We start from the raw sequence: 21,022 nt of genomic DNA on the forward strand, positions 1-21,022 counted from the left end.
CCTTTACTGATGACGAATCTAACAATCTCAGCCTTAAATATGCATGAGGATTCTGCCCGTATAGCTCTCTGTAGCAAAGAGTTCCAAAGATTTACAACCCACTGAGAGAAGAAATTCATCCTCATCTCACTCTTAAATTGATACCTTTTATTCTGAGTCTATGTCCTCTGTTTCTAGACTCTCCTCATGAGAGGAAATATCCTCTCAGCATTTAAAGTATCAAGCCTCTTAAGAATCCTATATGTTTCATCGAGATTACCTTTTAATCTCCTTTGACCATCCTAGTGAACCTTTCTGTGAAATGCCTTCAATGAAATAATATCTTTCCTTATATAAAGTTTTCTGCAGTTTTTCTCCATTTAAGTAATAGTCTACTCTTTTGTTCGCCCTTCCAAAATGAACAACTTTACACTCATATAATGTGGGAAAATGTATTAAATTTGCCAAATTTTGCCAATTTAATTTATCAACATCCCTCTGTTAACTGTCACATCCCTTGCAACTTGCCTTTCTACCTATTTTCGTGTCAACTGCAAATTTAGCTACAACACACTCACTCCCTTTTACCAAGTCATTAATATATATTGTAAACCGTTGTGGTCCCAGCAAATGAACCTGGTGGAAACCATTGGATATGGGGGACCAACTTGAAAAATAAACCCTTAATCCCACTCCCTGTTTCCTGCCCATGAGCCAATTCTCTATCCACACAAAATATTACATCCAAAAGGCTTTTATCATATGACTTAATCTTTTATGTCAAGCGACTTCTGGAAGTCCAAATTCAACACATCTGTGGGATCCCCTATATCAACTCTGTTTGAAACTTCCTCAAGAAAACTCCAATAATTTAGTCAGACATGATTTCCTTTTCATGAAGTTGTGCTGACTCTGCTTGATTAGATTATGATTTTCCAAATATTCTGCTATTAATTTCGAATTAACTATTTCCAACATTCTTCTAACAATAGATGTTAGACTAATTGGTCTCCCTCTCTTATGGGATAGATTGGCAATTTTACAATCCTCTGGTATTTCTCTAGACTCCAATGAATTTTGAGAAATTTACAGCCAATGCATCCACTATCTCAAAAGCTACTTTTTTTTTAAAGAGTCTTCAGATGCAAGCCATTAGGGTGCTGACAGTGTCCGTAGTTGACGAGCTGCAAACACGTGACTAGAGGGATTTGAGTGAAATTGAAATAACTGCTGAGCTAAAGCCAGTGCCAAAATGCCGAACAGTGTACGTAGTTAATGAGCCGACAAGCCATCAGAGCCAGGGGGCTTAGCTGCCTTTAGCCCCTTGAGTTTGTCTATTGCTACATCCGTAGTGATGATGATGGTATTTAATGCATCTCCTGTAATCTTCAGTATTAAAGGTAAGGTCACTGTAGTCTTACCAGATCATAGGGCTGCTCTCCCATTAGAGAGAAATATCTGGTGGCAGTTTAACCTGAGCGTCACCACATCTCAGGCAACGGAAGAGGTTAAAAAAGATTCCTTTACGGTAACCTGAGTTACTGCTGGAATTAAACCTATTCTGTTGGTGTCACTGTGTATCACAAACCAACTGTCCAGTCAACTAATCTAACCAAATGCCTTTTAATTTTAATAGGATGTTCAAAGTATTTACCACCATAAAATCTGATGTAAAAAATCTGTTTAACTCCTTTGCCCATTTCTTTGTTTCCAGTAGCTGTTTCCCAGATTAATTTTCTAATGGGCCTTTGTTCATTTTGATCTTTATTCCCCTTTTGTTATTGAAGAAGCTCTTATTGTCAATTTTATATTCCTCACAACTTTGCCCTGGTAGTTTACTTTTTCTGCCTTTATTATCTTTCTCATCCTTCTGGATTTTGAATTTATCCCATCTTCGGGACTTTCACTGAGTTTTGCCTCCTTGTATGCTTTTTCTTTCAACTTAATTCTTCTCTAAGCTGCTTTGGTTAGCCATGTTTGGTTTATCCCTCTCTGACAGCCAAGAACAGAGTGGAACTCATCAAGAACATCAAGGCAGTGAGTGCTCATTGGAAATAACACCAAGGATCACCTCAGCCGAGATTCAGTCCTTGATGTGGCTACATATGACCACAGTGTGCTAACCACCAGACTCTCAGCATAACCCATGAGGTGGACAAGGCTGTGGGACAGCTAAGAACTAGCAAGGTGCTTGTGCAAAACGTATCTCTGCTGAAATGCAGCTAAGAGACCACTTTGGTACAAATAAATGATCTCATATTCCCCATTGATCATATCTCCTTCCTTGATGATGGTCATATTTATGCCAGCAAATCTCTGACATGTCATAAATATGACCAGCATCAAGGAAGGAGATATGACCAATTACAGTGTCAGCAGAGGGGTCTTCCTGTTATTTGCAAATGTCCTCCTCAATGGCCTATACCGATGGGCTAAAGAGCACCTTCTGGAGTCACAGTGTGGATTCCATCCATCAAAAGACAGAATGACTATTATTTTAACAGAAAGACAAGACAAGTGCAGAGAATGGCAGTGTCCTCTATACATGGCCTTCTTCAACACACAAAGGCCTTCAACACTGGGAGGAGTTAGGAGGCTTCCTCAAATTTGGCTGTTCACAAATATTTGTCACCATCCTCCACCTGCTGCACATCAGTGGATTCACCACAGGCCAATACATGTGAAAAATGGTGTCAAGTGAGACAGTGTCATTGCACCAATGCTCACCCCAACCACAGAACTACACCCTTTCACAGATCAATAGAAGAATACAGTACAGAAGCCCATTGACTCTGTATAACCAAAAATAATTTCCCACCACTGATGTCAGACTAACTGATCTGTAATTACCTAGACTATTCTTGCTGGCCTTCATGAACAAAGGTGCTACCTTTGCTATCCTCCAGCTTCTGCACCCTCTCCAATGCAATCACAAATCCCATCGCCCAGATTCCCACTGGCGTGAACTTCTCCACAGAATGAGTTGGGAACTATTCAACACGTTTCAGAGCTAAGACCATCCTGATGTTGAGCTGCACTACACAAATGACATTTGCACATAGAAACCGAAAAGTTAGGAGGAAGTGGAGGCCATTCGATCCCTCCATATGAGCATGGCTGATCATGGAGCTCAATAACCGAAGCCCACCCTCCTCCCATATCCCTTCAGCCCTTTAGTCACAAGAGGAAGATAAACCTCCTTCTTGAAAACACATAATGTTTGCTTTCAACCAGTTTCTGTGGCTGTGATGCCACAGGCTGTCTGGGTAAAGAAATTCCTCCTCCTCTCAGTCCTAAAAGGTTTACCTTAATCTTAAACTATAACCCTGGTTCTGGACTCTCCCACCATTGGGAACATCTTCCTTGCATCTAATCTGTTAGAATTTTAAAGGTTTCTATGAGGTTGCCCCCTCATTCTTCTAAACTGCAGTGAATGCAATCCTAACTGACTTATTCTCTCCTCATTTGTCAACCCTGTCATCCCAGAAATCAATTTTGTACACTTTTCCTGCACTCACTCTCTAACCTGAACATCCTTCCTCAGATAAGACTTTATTTCCTTATTTTCTAATTAAACTAAGAAAACATATTTTCTATGTTTTACACTGCAATATTTGACTTTGTTCTTTCTTTCCACCTTGTTCTAAAGATTCTGTGCTTAGGTACTTGTACCTAAGATAGCTGCTTGTGCAGTAACATTATACACTTTTCACTGTACTCCTATACTTCTGTACCTGAGGATCCGAGAGCTAACCAATTTCTTTCTTCCAAGAATGGTGATGTTTCACATAGCAATGATTTCTTCTTCACTCAAACTACTTGTCAGTAATGATTTGTAGCTGTTCTGTTGCAGGTTCCTGTGTTGTTCAGGGCAGTCGGAGATGTGGGATTGGACAGCCAGTATCCTTAGAGCTCAGGTAACAAACAAGAGATATTGTGCCTTTAATATAACAAACCATGTTAAGTGTCAATAAATCACATTGTCAATGAAATGTTTGCATTTTTCTATCATAAACTCTGAGTGTGTTCTTAGATAGGAGGTCAGATTCTGATAAATATTGATTTGGAACATTGGTCCCATCATTTTCCTGGAGGAAGTGAGGACTGCAGAAGCTGGAGATCAGAGCTGAAAATGTGTTGCTGGAAAAGCGCAGCAGATCAGGCAGCATCCAAGGAGCAGGATAATCGACGTTTCGGGCATGAGCCCTGAAGAAGGGGTTTGCCTGAAACGTCGATTCTCCTGCTCCTTGGATGCTGCCTCACCTGCTGCGCTTTTCCAGCAACATATTTTCAGCCCATCATTTTCCTATTTAAGTGGTCCATTTTCTAATAATTTCATCGGACGTTCGCATCACTGTCTGGGCCAGTATTTATTGTCCATCCCTATTTGCTTTTGAGAAGCGGGTGGTGAGCTGTCTTCTTCAGCCTCTTGCTTTTAGTAGATGCAAAATGCCTTTAAGGAGGGAATTCCAGTACTTTTAACCCTGTGACACTGAAGGAACAATGAAATATTTCCAAGTTGTAGGGGATCTTGCAAATTCCACTTGCCAGCACCCAGCCCATTATCTCTCCAAACCTTTCCTATTCATATACCCTTCTAAATGTTGCAATCGTATCAGCCTCCACCACTTCCTCTGGCAGTTCATTCCATGCACTACTCTCTATGTGAAAAAGTTGCCCCCTAGGACTCTTTTATATCTTTACCCTCTCACCCTAAAGCTATGGCCTCTAGTTCTGGACTCCCCCACCCCAGGGAAAAGACATTGTCAATTTATCCTATCCATGCCCCTCATGATTCCATAAACATCTATAAGGTCACCCCTCAGCTTCCAACGCTCCAGGGAAAACAGCCCCAGGCATTTCAGCCTCTTCCTATAGCTCAAATCCTCCAACCCTGGTGACATGCTTGTAAATCTTTTCTGGAACCTTTCAAGTTCTGCAATATCATTTCGATAGGAAGGAGACCAGAATTGCACGCAATATTCCAAAAGTGGCCTAACCAATGTCCTGTACAGTAGCAACATGACCTCCCAACTCCTATACTCAATATTCTGACCAATAAAGGAAAGCATACCAAATGCCTTCTTCACTATCCTATCTACCTGCAACTCTACTTTAAAGGAGCCATGAACTTGCATTTCAAGGTACGCTTGTTCAGCAACACACCAGAGAATCTTACCATTAAGTGTATAAGTCCTGCTGAGATTTGCTTTTCCAAATACAGCACCTCGCATTTTTCTAAATTAAACTCCATCCGCCACTGCTCAGCCCATTGACCCATCTGGTCCAGATCCTGCTGTAATCTGAGGTAACCTTCTTTGCTGCCCACTACACCTCCAATTTTGGTGTCATCTGCAATCTTACTAACTATACCTCTTATGCTTACATCTAAATCATTTATATAAATGACAAAAAGTAGCGGACCCAGCACCGATCCTTGTGGCACTCCACTGGTCACTCCACCCAGTCTAAAAAAACTCTCCACCACCACCTTCTGTCTTCGACCTTCGAGCCAGTTCTGTATCCAAATGGCTAGTTCTCCTTATATTCCATGTGATCTAACCTTACTAACCAGTCTCCCATGGGGAACCTTGTTGAACGCCTTACTGAAGACCATATAGATCACGTCTATTGCTCTGCCCTCATCAATCCTTTTTGCACATGTACAAAACCTACCCCTAATCAGTCTTTGCCTTTCCAAATAAATGTTATCCTGTCCCTCAGGACTGTCTCCAACAACTTGCCCACCACCAATGTCAGGCTCACCGGTCTATAGTTCCCTGGCTTGTCCTTGCCACCTGTCTTAAATACTGGCACCATGTTAGCCAACATCCAATCTTCCACCAACTCACCTGTGACTGTCAATATCTCAGCAAGATGCCCAGCAATCACTTCTCGAGCTTTCCACAGAGTTCTAGGGTACACCTTAACAGATCCTAGGGATTTATCCATTTTTATGCGTTTCAAGACATCCAGCACTTCTTTCTCTGTAATACGGACATTTTTCAAGATGTCACCATCTATTTCCCTGCATTCTATTTTTTCCATATCCTTCTCCAGGGTAAACACTGATGCAAAATACTCATTTAGTATCTCCCCATCTCCTGTGGCTCCACACAAAGGCCACCTTGCTAATCTTTGAGAGCTCTATTTTCTCTCCTAGTTACCCTTTTGTTCTTAATGTATTTGTAAAAACCCTTTGGATTCTCCTTAACCCTATTTGTCAAAGATATCTCATGTCCCTTTTTTGCCCTCCTGATTTCCCTCTGAAGTACAGAGGAACCTCAATTATCCGAATGCCAATTATCCAAAAATCGGATTATTCGAAGGAGATCTTGAGATTTCGATAGAAACATTGTATCAAAGGCGTGTTTCCAGCAGTGATCGTGTCTTTTGTTTACAGTGAATAACAGACACCGTCTCCAAATACCTGATGTCCTGCTCTCTCTCTCTCTCTTCCCCCACTTTCCCTGGAGTTTTACAGAGGGGTGTACCCTAAACCCCACCTTCCCCGGATATTGTCCTGTACAGGGCAAATGTGGAACCTGTCAAAAGGTTGTTTGTGTGTGTGTGAGCGTGTGTGAGCGTGTGTGTGTGTGCGCTATTTGGAGACTTACCCCACAAAGGCAGCAGCAGCAACAGCAGCATGTTGTTGGTGTCCAGTCCGTCTGCCCCAGAGAGGGGGTGGGGGCACTTGGGGACTGCATGTCGGGGGAGATTTGAACGAGCTTGGGGTCAGGAGGGGCGCTGTTTGGTGGGGAGGGGGGCAGTGTTGGGGTCACGGGCGGTGTTGGAGGGGGTTGCGGGTGAGGCTGGTGTTGGGGTCGGGGGCGATGTTGGACGAGGTTGGGGGTGGTGTTGGACAGGCTTGGAGTCAGGGGCAGTGTTGGACGGGGTTGGGGTGGAAGGCGGTGTTGCGGTCAGGTGGGTGGTGTTGGACAGGGGTGGGGGGCAGCATTGGGGTCGGGTTGGCAGTGTTGGACGGGGTTGCAGGTGGGAGTGCAGTGTTGGACAGGGTTGTGGGTGGGGACTGGTCTTGGGATTGGGGACAGTGTTGGACGAGGTTGGGGGTGGTGTAGGACGGGCTTGGATTCAGGGAAGGTGTTGGACGGGGTCAGGGGCGGGGGCAGTGTTGAGGTCGGGGTGGTGTTGGACGGGGTTTGGGGCGGGGGTGGTGTTGGGATCTGGGCAGTGTTGGACAGGGTTGGGGGCGGGAGGTGGTGTTGGGGTCAGGTGGGTGGTGTTGGGGTTGGGTGGATGGTGTTGGACAGGGTTGGGGGCGGGGGCAGGGTTGGACGGGGTTGGGATCGGGTCGGTGGTGTTGGGGTTGGGTGGGCAGTGTTAGACGGGGTTGGGGACAGTGTTGGATAGGCTTGGTGTCAGGGGCGGTGTTGGACAGGGCTGCGGGCGCGGGTGCAGTGTTGGACAGGGTTGCGGGTGGGGTTGGTGTTAGGGTCGGGGGGGCGATGTTGGACGAGGTTGGGGGTGTTGTTGGACAGGCTTGGAGTCAGGGGCGGTGTTGGACGTGGTTCGGAGCAGGGGTGGTGTTGGGATCGGGTGGGCAGTGTTAGACGGGGTTGGGGACAGTGTTGGATAGGCTTGGAGTCAGGAGCGGTGTTGGACGGGGTTGGGGCGAAAGGCGGTGTTGCGGTCAGGTGGGTGGTGTTGGACAGGTTTGGGGATGGGGGGCGGTGTTGGAGTCAGGTTGGGGGTGGTGTAGGACAGGCTTGGAGTCAGGGGCGGTGTTGGACGGGGTTCGGGGCAGGGGTGGTGTTGGGGTCGGACCGGTGTTGGATGGGGTTAGGGCGAAAGGTGGTGTTGCGGTTGGGTGGGTGGTGTTGGACAGGTTTGGGGGTGGGGGGCGGTGTTGCAGTGACGTTGGGGGTGGTGTAGGACAGGCTTGGAGTCAGGGGTGGTGTTGGACGGGGTCGGGGCGGGAGGCAATGTTAGGGTCGAGGCGGTGTTGGATGGGGTTCGGGGCGGGGACGGTGTTGGGGTCGGGGCAGTGTTGGACAGGGTTGGGGGCGGTGTTGGGGTCAGTTGGGCAGTGTTGGGTGGGGTTGGGGACGGTGTTAGACGGGGTTGGGGGCAGGGGGCAGTGTTAGGGTCAGGTGAGCGGTGTTGGACAGGGTTGGAGGCGGTGTTGGACAGGGTTGGGGGCGGGGGCAGTGTTGGGGTCGGGTGGGCGGTGTTGGACAGAGTTGGGGGCGGGAGGTGGTGTTGGGGTCGGGTGGGTGGTGTTGCACAGGGTTGGGGGCGGTTTTGGACAGGGTTGGGGTTGGGGACGGGGGCGGTGTTGGGGTCAGTTGGGCGGTGTTGGACAGGGTTGGGGGTGGGGGCGGTGTTGGATGGGGTTGGGGTCAGGTCGGTGGTGTTGGGGTCGAGTGGACGGTGTTAGACGGGGTTGGGGACAGTGTTGGATAGGCTTGGTGTCAGGGGCGGTATTGGACAGGGTTGGGGTTGGGGGCGGGAGCGCTGTTGGGGTCGGGTGGACGGTGTTGGACAGGGTTGGGGGTGGGGGCGGTGTTGGACGAGGTTGGGGTCGGGTGGACGGTGTTGGACGGGGTTGGGGACAGTGTTGGATAGGCTTGGTGTCAGGGGCGGTGTTGGACAGGGTTGGGGGTGGGGGCGGTGTTGGACAGGGTTGCGGGTGGGGGCTGGTGTTGGGGTCGGGGGGGCGATGTTGGATGAGGTTGGGGGTGGTGTTGGACAGGCTTGGAGTCAGGAGCGGTGTTGGACGGGGTTGGGGCGAAAGGTGGTGTTGCGGTCAGGTGGGTGGTGTTGGACAGGGTTGGGGGCGGGGGGCGGTGTTGGAGTCAGGCGGGCGGTGTTGGACAAGAATTGGGGGTGGGGGGTGGTGTTGGGGTCGGGTGGGCGGTGTTGGACGGGGTTGCGGGTGAGGGCGCTGTTGGACGGGGTTGCGGGTGGGGGTTGGTGTTGGGGTCGGGGGCAGTGTTGGATGAGGTTGGGGGTGGTGTAGGACGGGCCTGGAGTCAGGGGTGGTGTTGGACGGGGTCAGGGGCGGGGGGCGGTGTTGGGGTCGGGGCGGTGTTGGACAGGGTCGGGGCGGTGTTGGATGGGGTTGGGGGCACGGGCAGTGTTGGGGTCGGGGCGGTGGTGGATGGGGTTGGGGGTGGTGTTGGGGTCGGGGCGGTGTTGGACAGGGTTGGGGGCGGGGGCAGTGTTGGACAGGGTTGGGGTCAGGGGGCAGTGTTGGGGTCGGGTGAGCGGTGTTGGACAGGGTTGGGGGCGGTGTTGGGGTCGGGGCTGTGTTGGACAGGGTTGGGGCGGGGGGCAGTGTTGGACAGGGTTGGGGTCGGGTCGGTGGTGTTGGGGTCGGGTGGGCGGTGTTGGACGGGGTTGCAGGCGGGGGTGCAGTGTTGGACAGGGTTGGGGCAGGGGGCGGTGTTGGGGTCGGGTGAACAGTGATGGCTGGGGGTGGGGTTGGCTGCGGGGGCTCACGCGCTCTGAGCTGCTGCAATCTCCTGAACGGGGAGCGGACTTTTAAAACTCTGAGCCCCAGAGGAAAGGCATTTAATCAATTAACCATGTAATAGATTGTCCGAATGAAATAATGTCCGCCCATCTCGATCGAATAATCAAGGTTCCCCTGTGGGTTGGTGACTTTTCGCCACGGCAGATTCACCGCCAATGATTAGCCACTGCCAGTTCACCACCAGCGTTTCTCCACTGGGGTCGTTTGCCCTCTGGAGACTATTCGCCACCGGAAATATATAGATGTACGGATTGTTTTCCCTCCCACCTGTACTTTCATACTTCTCAGTCCCCTTTATTTATACAACTACATACTACAAATTGATTAAAAAAAGAGGTAAAATAAATATCATTTTATTGGTTTATATATAAAATGAGTTACAAACTTTAACCAGAAAAAGGGAATATAATTGTAAAAATCTTTATAGTCGCAGTAAAATCTCAGATTAATATTAAACAATGAAATTTTAGTTCATTTGATCGTTATGCACGATTTATATATAAAGATAAAAGCCAAAGCAATTATCATTTTTGCTTTAAAGCATAATCAAGATTGGTGTTGTATTGACAAGTTGCTCCAACTGCAGCAATATGTCTATGTATACTTTGTGCCAAATGAAAGAAACAGCCCCTAATTCTAATTTCAGGAAAACATTCTCTCAAAGTCACAATGGATATACTGTGGTCTGGGATTAGGTACCAAGGACTTCACCATTTCAAACATGCATACGTATGTTGAACGCTGCTTATTTGATAGAAGTATATACAATTTTGGATGGTCAAGGAAGTAATCGTATAATCATATTTGGTAGGGAATCTTGGATACATCATTTAGCAGAATCGACATGGTTTGTGGATGGTACGTTCAACATAGCCCCTATTTTATTCTCTCAGGTATATTGTATTTTAGCAAAAAGACTTGATAGGGTTCATCCAATATTATATATACTTCTATCTGCGGTGGTGAATCGTCTCAACTGTACCAGTCTCAGTTTGATCTCTTATCTCAGTAGCTCCCTGGGTCCTGGGTCCCACCCTCCTCCAACACCCCCCCCCCCCCCCCCTTACTAGTTTAAATCCTCCCAAGTAGCCCTAGCAAATCTCCCTGTTGGTATATTAGTCCCCTTCCAATTGTGGTGCAATCCGTCCTTCTTGTACAGGTCACTTCTACCCCAGAAGCGATTCCAATGATCCAAAAATGCGAATCCTTCTCCCACTCACCAGCTCCTCAGCCATGCATTCATCTGCTCTATCCTCCTATACCGACCCTCACTAGCTCATAGCACTGGGAGTAATCCAGATATTACTACTCTTGAGGACTTCCTTTATAAATTCCTGCCTAACTCTCTATATTTTCCCTTCAGAATCTCATCCTTATCCCTTTCTATGTAATTGATTCCAATGTGTATAATGACCTCCTGCTGGGCCCTCTCCCCCTTGAGAACATTCTGCACCCTGTCTGAGTCATCCTTGATCCTGGCACCAGAGAGGCAACACACCATTCTGATTTTTCACTGCTGGCCACAGAAACTTCAGTCTGTGCCTCAGACTAGAGTGTCCCCAACACAATTGATCTCTTGGAACCCGATGTACCCCTCATTGCATTAGAGCCAATCTTGATACTAGAAACTTGACTGCTCTTGCTACATTCTCCTGAGAATCCATGACCCCCTACATTTTCCAAAACAGCATACTTGTTTGAAATGGGGCATAGCCACAGAAGGCTCCTGCATTACCTACCTATATCTCTTACCTTTCCTAGAGTTAACCCATCTATGTGACAGTATCTGTGGCTTTTCTCCCTTCCTACAACTGCCATCCATCACACCCCCATGCTCTTATAAATTCAGCATTGTTCCTTACTGTTTCTCCAACTGATCCATTCGATCTGATAGGACTTGCAACCCAACAACATTTATCGCAGATATAATCCTCAGTAACATGTAAATTATCCCAAAACTCTCGCATCCGACAAGAAGAGCATATCATTCTGCTCATTGCCATTCTTGTTTCTTCCAATCTACAGACTCAGAAATTAGCACTGTCTTATTCCTCAATAAAACAATGCTCAAGGCTAACTTAATATTTATGGCTTATATTTTTAAGTTTAATCAAAACACATATCTCAATAAAACATCGAATGATGAAATAACTCACTCTACTCACTATTGTAGATCTACAGCAAGGTTATACTTAAAAATATTCACTTATCTGTTTCTGTGCTGTGACCTCTCTCAAACAGGTTACTCCAAGATCAGTTGTGAATTCCACTGTTTGTTAAGATTTCCTATACACACTCCGATGTCCAGTGATACATGAATTCAAACAGCAAAGGCAGTAACTGTGCAGGTTCACTGCTGTGTCAGTAAGCAGTGTGGGTTGGTTGGTTTCTCTCTCTTCTCTTCTCACTGCTGCCTCACAGCGCCAGGGACCTGGGTTCAATTCCCGCCTCAGGCGACTGACTGTGTGGAGTTTGCACGTTCTCCCCGTGTCTGCGTGAGTTTCCTCCGGGTGCTCCGGTTTCCTCCCACAGTCCAAAGATGTGCGGGTCAGGTGAATTGGCCATGCTAAATTGCCCATAGTGTTAGGTAAGGGGTATGGGTGGATTGCGCTTCGGCGGGTCGGTGTGGACTTGTTGGGCCGAAGGGCCTGTTTCCACACTGTAAGTAATCTAATCTAATTATTTCTCTCTCTCACTCTGTTCATTTTCCCATGTCTGTATGGGGCTCTTGTTTACTTGTCCAATGATCTCACCTTCCTGCCTTTACTTTCCCTATTTGACAGATTAATGTTCTGAGATTTGCTACTAAAATTTGTTATCATTGCAATAAACTATCAACATTTCCTCAAGAATAAAGAAGATCACTTGCAATTTATGTTCGGTTAGATATAGAAGGAGTGGACTTAATGGGATGAACAGGTTATTTATTTTTAAAATAGTTCTTTCTTCTCTTTGCATTCTTATCTATATTTGTGCATTTTCAGAATTTCTTGTGGGAATCCTTTAAAAGCAGTTCCAGTTATGGGAATTTTGCAAATATATGCTTCAAAGTAGAGCCTTTTTTTTTCAGATTGTGAAAAAGAACATTTTTGAAGCAATGGATTCACGTTTCAAATGATAAAAATAAATAAAATAATTTGTATTTATATAGCACCTTACAGCCAAATAAATTCTTCTGAACTGTAGTCATGAGTATAATGTAATTTTTCCTTTCTATCAGCACGATGATCTGCGGCCTGCGATTCTGAGGCGTCATTCATCATCTAATGTATCCAAGCAGAAATTTGGAACCATGCCGCTCATTCCAATTCATGGGGATGACAGCAATGCCATGATGTTGTCAGCAAATCAAACACTGGTAAAACTTGATTCTGTATTGTCGATGGTTTTTGGTTGCACATTACGTTGGCTGCAGGGAGCTCATGATCAATACAAATTATCTGGCCACCTATATCACTGAAGGAAGTTAAGGACACTCCTTATCCAGTGACCTTATTGAATGCAGCAGTTGGGCACTGATAAGAGGGGTGCTGCAACAATAGAAGAGCAGCTACCTGCTTTCATTGACTTTTGTATAAATTCATCCTGGACATGACTGAAAATGAACATAAGCACTTTAGCTTCCTGTTTAACATATTTCTGATATTTTCTTTAATGTTGAAGTCATTAGAAAAGCTGATTATTCAATGTGTAAAACAGGCTGCCAACCTGAAATGGTTGGTGTTACTTCCTTGCCTACTTTGAATTCAAAAGTCAATATTTCTTGAATCCATATTTATTGAATTATGATGATATTATTGATATCACTCTTCATTCCATTTGTTTAGCCTCACAATAAAGCGCTTGAGTGATAGAAAGCAAGTTGCATCAATTCAGGGTTGCTACTTAGAGAGTCATACAGCGTAGAAACCAGGCTCTTTTGTTTGCTGTGTTTGTGCCAACTGACAAAAATCAAACCACACTAATCTTATTTACTGCACTTGGTCCATTGCATACTGTTCCCTGGCATTTTAAGTGCTCATCAGATGCTTCTTAAATGTTGCAAGAGAACCTGCCTCCACTACCATCTCAGGCAGCTCATTCAATATTTCTACCTCTCCCTGAGTGACAATCTTTTACTCCTCAGCTTAAACTTATGCCCTCTGGTCTTAGACATATCTGCCATGGGGAAAAGATTTTCACAATCTACCCTGTTTAAGCCTCTCATAAATGTTTATACCTTAATCAATTTTTTTTCTCAGCCCCCTCTACTCCAAGAAAACAAACCCAGCTTGTCCAGTCTCTCCTCATAACTGAGACTTTTAATCCCAAGCAACATCTGTTGAATTTCCTCCAAATCCTCTGTAATGCAATCACATCCTTCCGATAATGTGGTGACCAGAACTGTACGCAATATTCGGTCTGTGGCTTATATAATTTCTCAGCCATTTAGCTTCAGTTCAGTCTCTGGTGTACTACATTTCATTGTGGATGGTTACATATCACAAGCTATAAATGTCTGGTTATTGTCTTGTGTGAGACTCTCAATACTGGAATCATCCTCTTGTATGATGAACGATTGCTTGTGTACAACGTATATTCTGACGTGTCAATTTTGTGTTCTGTTTCATTTAGGATTTGTACCACTGTTTACCACATGATCTGGACCATGAAAACCATTGGACTATCTTTTCACAATCCCATACATTTATAAAAAGATCTCAAAATCAGATGCAATGTTCTGATGCAATTTGAAATAACTGTTTTCATGCTTGATAACCATACTCTAGTACCAATTTCTAATTTTGTTCAAACAAAGCTTTTTGTATGATGATTAGGTGCTGAGAGTGTGTGAGAAAAATCTGTGCAGATCTGCTTTTGAAACGTAAGAGTTGATGGTGAGGGTGAACCATTGCCTAGTTGAGTAGCATAGTAGTTTCATATAACTGTCCAAGGAGCTTTGCACTGAAATATCATGGAGTTCACCATGGAGTGCATTCTGCAAGACCCTGAGAATGAGGATAGTGAGGACAGGGAGTAATGTGTTAAATACTTCAGTCCTTCATGCCCTGAATGGGTGCAATGGTGAATTATAGACTGTTGACAGAAACAATTTTTTGTGGTACACTGATGTATTGAATATAAAACTATTGCACTATGGGTATTTTTCAATTGTCCCACCAAGAAGAATTTGGTGAAATATTAAGTTGCTGGATTACAGTTGTATCCTTAGGCATGAAACGCATTGGTTACAATTCCACATCACATCTCAGATGAAATCACACAGAATGAAAGACCCTGTTGGTTATTAAGTTGATGGAGTTGACATATTTCAGTTGATATGATCAGTTGGCCAGGGTTTTGAAGGGGGTGATTGTAGTAATAGTGAATGCATTAGTCATAATCTTCCAAAATTCCAATTATTTTGGAATGATTCCAGCAAATTGGAAGATAGTAAACAGACTATTTAAGAAAGGAACAAGAAACAAGGTAAAAATCTGTGATCTATAGACCCATCAACCTTATATCAGTAGTTGAGAAATGCTAGTATCCATCTAAAAGGTAAAGGTAAGGTGGCCCTAGGGCCATAGGGCTGCTCTCTCATTCCAGAGAAACAATATCTCATTTAACTTGAGGGTCACCAAGTGGATAAAAATCTGATTAATCTTTGTAAGTATTGATTTGCAAATGGAAAATCATGTTCCACAAATTTGTTAGAATTATTTGGGGATAATACTGATAAAATTGAGAAAGGGAGTTGATGTGTCTAGCATGTATGGTGTTCAGAGGCTTTTGATAAGGTCCCCTACAGGGGGTCAGTTAACAAAATTAAAGCATATGATCTATTCCTGGGAGAAGCTAACCAATTCTAGGTCATTTGGAAACAAATGTTTGCAGTGCCATTAGTTCTAATGCAAAGTCCATGTAGCTAATAGTAATATGTATTTACTCTTCGGTTGAGTCTGATGACTCACAAGAGACCATGATCCATCTCAGATGTACTAAAACTGGCTATGAAGTGCAGTGCATTAAATCTTTGCTGTTTACCAGGATTAAGCCTCTCCTCTGCCAAAGACTTAGTATTGGCATCCTTAGTATCAGCAACAGAGACTAATACCAAAAAGAAGGTTTTGTGGTAGTGCTCTGCCCAAGGCATCGTAGATAGTATGTTACCAGAGGTTGTGATCACACACCATTATATGACATGGAACTTTCTGCAAGAATGTTTTCCATAATCTATAGATACACATATTCTTCACATGTGATTCAGAACTCTAGCTCCTTTCTAGCTCCTTCTCCTTAAGTATGTGACTCTGATGTTATCACTGTGTTAACATATTTTCATTAAACCTGCTTTAAATGTATCTCCCAGTGCTTCATAAAAGCTGCAGTTGCTGAAATGTTTGTAGCCTCCATCAGGCTGGAAATTCCAGATTTTTAATAGCCTTTATAACTTCATAACTTCCTTATCTTGAAAAATGTGGTAAGGAAGCACATCATCCAACCTTGTCCTCTTCCAAGAATGCATGTAGAAAATTGTGTGGTCATGTGTCTTGTTTGCCAGTTACTCTTATGTGCGAGCTGAATGTTGATGACTTTCTTGTTGAGTTTCTGTGGTGCATAATTGTGCTTCTTGCTTTGCTTATTGTCTTTGTCACCATTTCCTTCCAGCGACGTCTACATGCTCGGAGAACGCTCTCAATGTTTTTTGTAAGTATATCTGTGCTACTGTCTGACAGCAGGTAGCTGCAAAATTTATTTGATATCTGCACAGGGGCTTTTAAGCATGGTTACATGATTGCAATAATATGTTCAAGCAGCTCTATGGTAATATCATAGAAGTAAATTCACTTCGTTGCATTTTGAAAAATTTGAAAATTATATTGTGAAAGTGGTTTCACCATTTTTTATTTAAAAGATCAACATTCCAGGCTGCTTGAGGCCTTTATGTTATTATTCTTATTGGCCAAACTTATTTGGGCCATTGGACAGGTAACACAGGCAATATTACCAACTTCTGAATCACATCCTTAAATTATAAAGATGATCTCTAATCACATGGCTTTGAAATACATAGTATTGATGAATGAAATGGAGAAGCACAGGGTAAAAGGAAATGGGAGTGGGGTAGAGAACCCAGATCTTGCAGAGCTCAGTGCTGTGGAAATCTGGCACTTTCAGAGACAGTCTCATATCTAGGTACACATATTCTAATAAGGTTCAAAAAGAACATGGAAAGTAATATTTCTCCCTCAAGCCAGCAAGTCCTGTGAACCCCTAACAAACAACATTTCCCAGATGAGGAGAGAAGTTTTCAAATTCAGAGGCTAGCAAAAGGAATAATGTATGAGAATAAGTATTTTTGCCTCCTTTCCGAAGCAGAATATTGATATCACAAGAGGATTTTAGATAGTCCTGAACTGGTCTCTGGACAATTTCACAAAGGGCAATAAATATTGGCCTAACCAAAAATGCCCACCTACTGTGAACAACTAAATTTCTAACAAAAGTTTCCAATATGCCTTCATAACTACTATACTAACCTGCCCTGTCACCTTCCGGAGTCTGTGAATAAGCACCTCAAGATCTCCCTGTTCTTCTTAGCTTCCTGGTGTCTTGCTATTCATTGAGTACTTCCTTACCTCTTTACTACTTCCAAAGTGCATCAACTCACATTTATTCAGGTTAAATTTCAACAGCTACTGATCTATCCATCTGATCAATCCATTTATACCCTCCTGTAACTTCTTCACTATCAATCAGCCAGCCAATCCTTGTGTCATTTGCAAACTTATTTATCATGCCCCACAGCCCTCCCCACATTCCACCTAGGATCCAAAAAGAACAGAGACAGTGGATGCATTGGATGTAATTCTCCAAAGATCATTGAGTTCTGGTGAAATACCAAAGGTTTGTTAAACCCCTAATGTGACACCACTATTCAAAAAGGGAGTACAAAAGCAGATAACTACAAGCTAATTAGCAAGCATCTAATGATGGAAAAATAATGAAATTAATTGTTAAGGAAGAGATAACAGAATATTTGCAAAATCATAATATAATCAAGCAGAGTCAGCCTGACTTCATGAAAAGTAATAGTGTCTGACTAATTTATTTGGGTTTTTTGAAGAAGCCTTAATCAGAGTGGATAGAGGTATAACAGATAAGAGGGGAACCAATAGATGTGTTGTATTTGGGCTTCCAGGAGGCATTCAACAAGATACCTCACAGAAGGTTAAGTCATAGATAAGAGCCCGTAGTTTTGGAGGTAGTATATTGACGTGGATAGAGAATTGGCTCACAGGCAGGAAACAGTGTTCTTTCTCAGGTTAGTGATCTGTGACCAGTGGAGTTCCACAGGAATCAGTGTTATGACCACAACTGTTTACAATATATATTAATTGAAGAAGGAAGTGAATGCACTGCAGCCAAATTTGTAGAGGAAAAGCAGGTTTTGAGGGAGATACAAACAGAAAGATATTGATACGTTAAATAAATGGGCAAAAAGTTGGCAAATTGAGTATAATATGGGAAAATGGGAAGTTGGTCATTTTGGAAGAGAGAATAAAAGAACAGAATATTATTTAATTGGAGAAATGTTGCACAAAACTCAACTCAAAGGGATTTGGGGGGACTTGTGCATGAAACACAGAAAGCTAGCACATCAGTGCAGGAAGGCAAATGGAATGTTGGCCCTTATTTCAAGGGGTTGGAGTGTAAGAGTAGGGAAGTCTTACTGCTACTGTACAAGGTGCTGGTGAGATCACATTTAGAGTACTGGGTCAGTTTTGGTCTCTTTGCTTAAGGAAAGGTATCAGTTCACTGGAGACAGTTCAGAGAAAGTTCACAAGGATGATCCCTGGTATGAAGGGATCGTTTTATGAGAAAAGGTTAAGCAGATTGGGAGTCCACTCACTGAGAGATTCATTTAAGATGCATCTGGACAGATGCATGAGGAGGTGGGGAACAGAGGGATACAGGTGTTTAGGATTTGGGTGACTGGTTTAGACAGTGAATTTGGATCAGCTCAGGTTTGGAGGGCCAAAGGGCCTGTTCCTGGGCTGCAAATTTTCTTTGTTCTTTGAGTTTAGAAGAGAGAGGTGATATCATTAACTTCTTTAGAGGATTGACAGGGTAAATTTTGAGAGGATGATTTCCCTGCATGGGAGAGCCTTGGAGAGAGGACATAGGTTCAGAATAAAAACATGCCAATTTAAGACTGAAACAAGGAGAAATTTCTTTCCTTCCAGAGGGTTGAGAGTCTTTAGAACTCATTGCCACAGAGAGCTGTGGGGTCAGAGTCCGCGTGGATATAGTTAAGGCTCAGATAGATATATTCTTCATAATAAGGCTAGGCGAGTGAACATGAGGAATGTCAAATGGTAGAGTAGGCTTCAGGGGTCAAATAGCTTTTCCAGCTCTTATTTCTTGTGGTATTATTTGCATTGATCTCATTTATGACTATCACAAACAATAAAGGATTCAGCACTGATTCCTGTGGTATGCGCTACACACCAGGCTCCAATAACGCAAACAGACTTGTACCACCAAAAGCCAGTGTTGTGCCTAACTTACCAAGGTATCTAGATCCCATGAGCTTTTACCTTCTTTATTAGTATCCCATCTGGGACCTTGTGAAAGGCCTTGCTGAAATCCATATAAACTGATCAACTTCTTTACCTTATCCAAACACATAATCACCTGGATAAAACATTCCACTAAATTCTTTAGGCATGACCTCCCTCTGACTATCCCTGATCAAATCTTGCCTCTCTAAACAAGAGTAACAAGAAGATGGGTTACTGGGCTAATGGTTGGATTCTTGGTAGTGTGGATGAGCAGAGGGATCTTGGTGTCCATGTACACAGATCTCTGAAATTTGCCACCCAGATAAATAGTGCTGTGAAGAAGGCATATGGCGTACTGGCTGTTATTGGTAGAGGAATTGAGTTCCGGAGTCCTGAGATCATGTTGCAGTTGTATAAGACTCTGGTGCGGCCACATCGGGAGTATTGTGTGCAGTTTTGGTCGCCATACTATAGGAAGGATGTGGAGGCACTGGAACAGGTGCGGTGGAGGTTTACCAGGATGTTGCCTGGTATGGTAGGAAGATCATATGAGGAAAGGCTGAGGCACTTGGGGCTGTTTTCATAGGAGAAAAGAAGGTTTAGGGGTGACTTGATAGAGGTGTACAAGATGATTCGGGGTTTAGATAGGGTTGACCATGAGAACCTTTTTCCATGTATGGAGTCAGCTATTACGAGGGGGCACAGCTTTAAATTAAGGGGTGGTAGGTATAGGACTGATGTTAGGGGTAGATTCTTTACTCAGCGAGTCGTGAGTTCACGGAATGCCCTGCCAGTAGCAGTGGTGGACTCTCCCTCTTTATGGGCATTTAAACGGGCATTGGATAGACATATGGAGGATAGTGGGCTAGTGTAGATCAGGTGGGCTTGGATCAGCGCAACATTGAGGGCCAAAGGGCCTGTACTGCGCTGTATTTTTCTATGTTCTATGACTTTCTCCAATTGTCCCCCTACCAGTGATATGAGACTCAATGGTTTGTATTTCACTGGTCTATCTTTACCACCCTTTTTGTAAAGTGGAATGACGTTAGCTGTCCTCCAGTATTCCAGTACCTTCCTTGCAGCCAGAGACAATTTAAAATTTGGATCTTTAACTTCCTCCCTCACCTCCCACAGCAGCCTGGGATACAACTCATGCAGACCTAGAATTTGTTCACTTTTAAATCTGCCAAAATCTCCAAACACTCCTTGCTGTTTATTTTATTCTGCTCAAGAACTTCACTGTCCATCTTCTTGAATTCTGTACTCGAATCCTGTCCCTGAATAAAGAAGTCAGGGTCATAACTGTCATCAGTAAATGGGTAGAATGGATTGGTAATATGTGACAGCAGGTAGGCATCTGACTTAATAATGGGGAAGAGTTGCACAAGTCCAATCTATGATAAATTTCTCTTCACTTTACACTTTATATGATCTTGGACATTGCATGCCTCTATACAGCAAATTAAACTGATAAGAAAACCTTTACTCAATGTCAATATCTTGAAGCAATGCTTAGTTTCTACCTTTTTGAGATTACTACTTGCATATCAACATTGCTTTGCTTCTTTGCAGCCAATGAAGATGCAACATGACATGTTTGAACAGCATGAGAAAGATGAGAACACTAACAATGAGCCTGTCTATGAGGAAGTGCAGGATGTCAGTGTAATGTTGTCAATTAACCAAGATATCGCTCCAGTGGACACCACATCGATGTTGGTGGCACAGTTGAAGTCAAACTCAGTTGCAAACTCAGTTTCAACCTTACCAGCACAGGAAAAATTCTTGCAGGAACTGAGTTCTGCCATTCACAGAAAGAATGAGCTTCAGCATGACTTTACCAATTTATGATAAATAGATATTTCAGCAATTTACTGAGAAAAGGACTTGAGCTTTTCTTCCTGACATGTAATACTGACAATAATGACAATACCACAGCCATGGAGACTAGAAGAAGAATCATATCGGACTTGAAACATTAACTCTCCTCTCTCCGCTG

At 43.9% G+C, this 21,022-nt stretch overlaps 1 protein-coding gene across 2 annotated transcripts in view; it reads left to right on the plus strand.

Moving 5' to 3' along the window:
* Positions 1-21,022, plus strand: part of arap3 (ArfGAP with RhoGAP domain, ankyrin repeat and PH domain 3) — a 344,677-nt gene that overhangs the window by 323,420 nt on the left and 235 nt on the right. The window contains exons 28-31 of one of the 2 annotated variants that reach the window (XM_060837459.1): positions 3,833-3,896; positions 12,696-12,833; positions 16,127-16,165; positions 20,596-21,022. The exon at positions 20,596-21,022 is cut by the window's right edge and continues 235 nt beyond it. In XM_060837459.1, coding sequence (XP_060693442.1) covers positions 3,833-3,896; positions 12,696-12,833; positions 16,127-16,165; positions 20,596-20,874 — 520 coding nt within the window. In that variant the 3' untranslated portion in view covers positions 20,875-21,022. The remainder of the gene's footprint in view (positions 1-3,832; positions 3,897-12,695; positions 12,834-16,126; positions 16,166-20,595) is intronic. The other variant, XM_060837460.1, reaches the window with a different exon arrangement.

The sequence above is a fragment of the Hemiscyllium ocellatum genome, chromosome 16, assembly GCF_020745735.1.
Source record: "Hemiscyllium ocellatum isolate sHemOce1 chromosome 16, sHemOce1.pat.X.cur, whole genome shotgun sequence".
NCBI lineage: Eukaryota > Metazoa > Chordata > Chondrichthyes > Orectolobiformes > Hemiscylliidae > Hemiscyllium > Hemiscyllium ocellatum.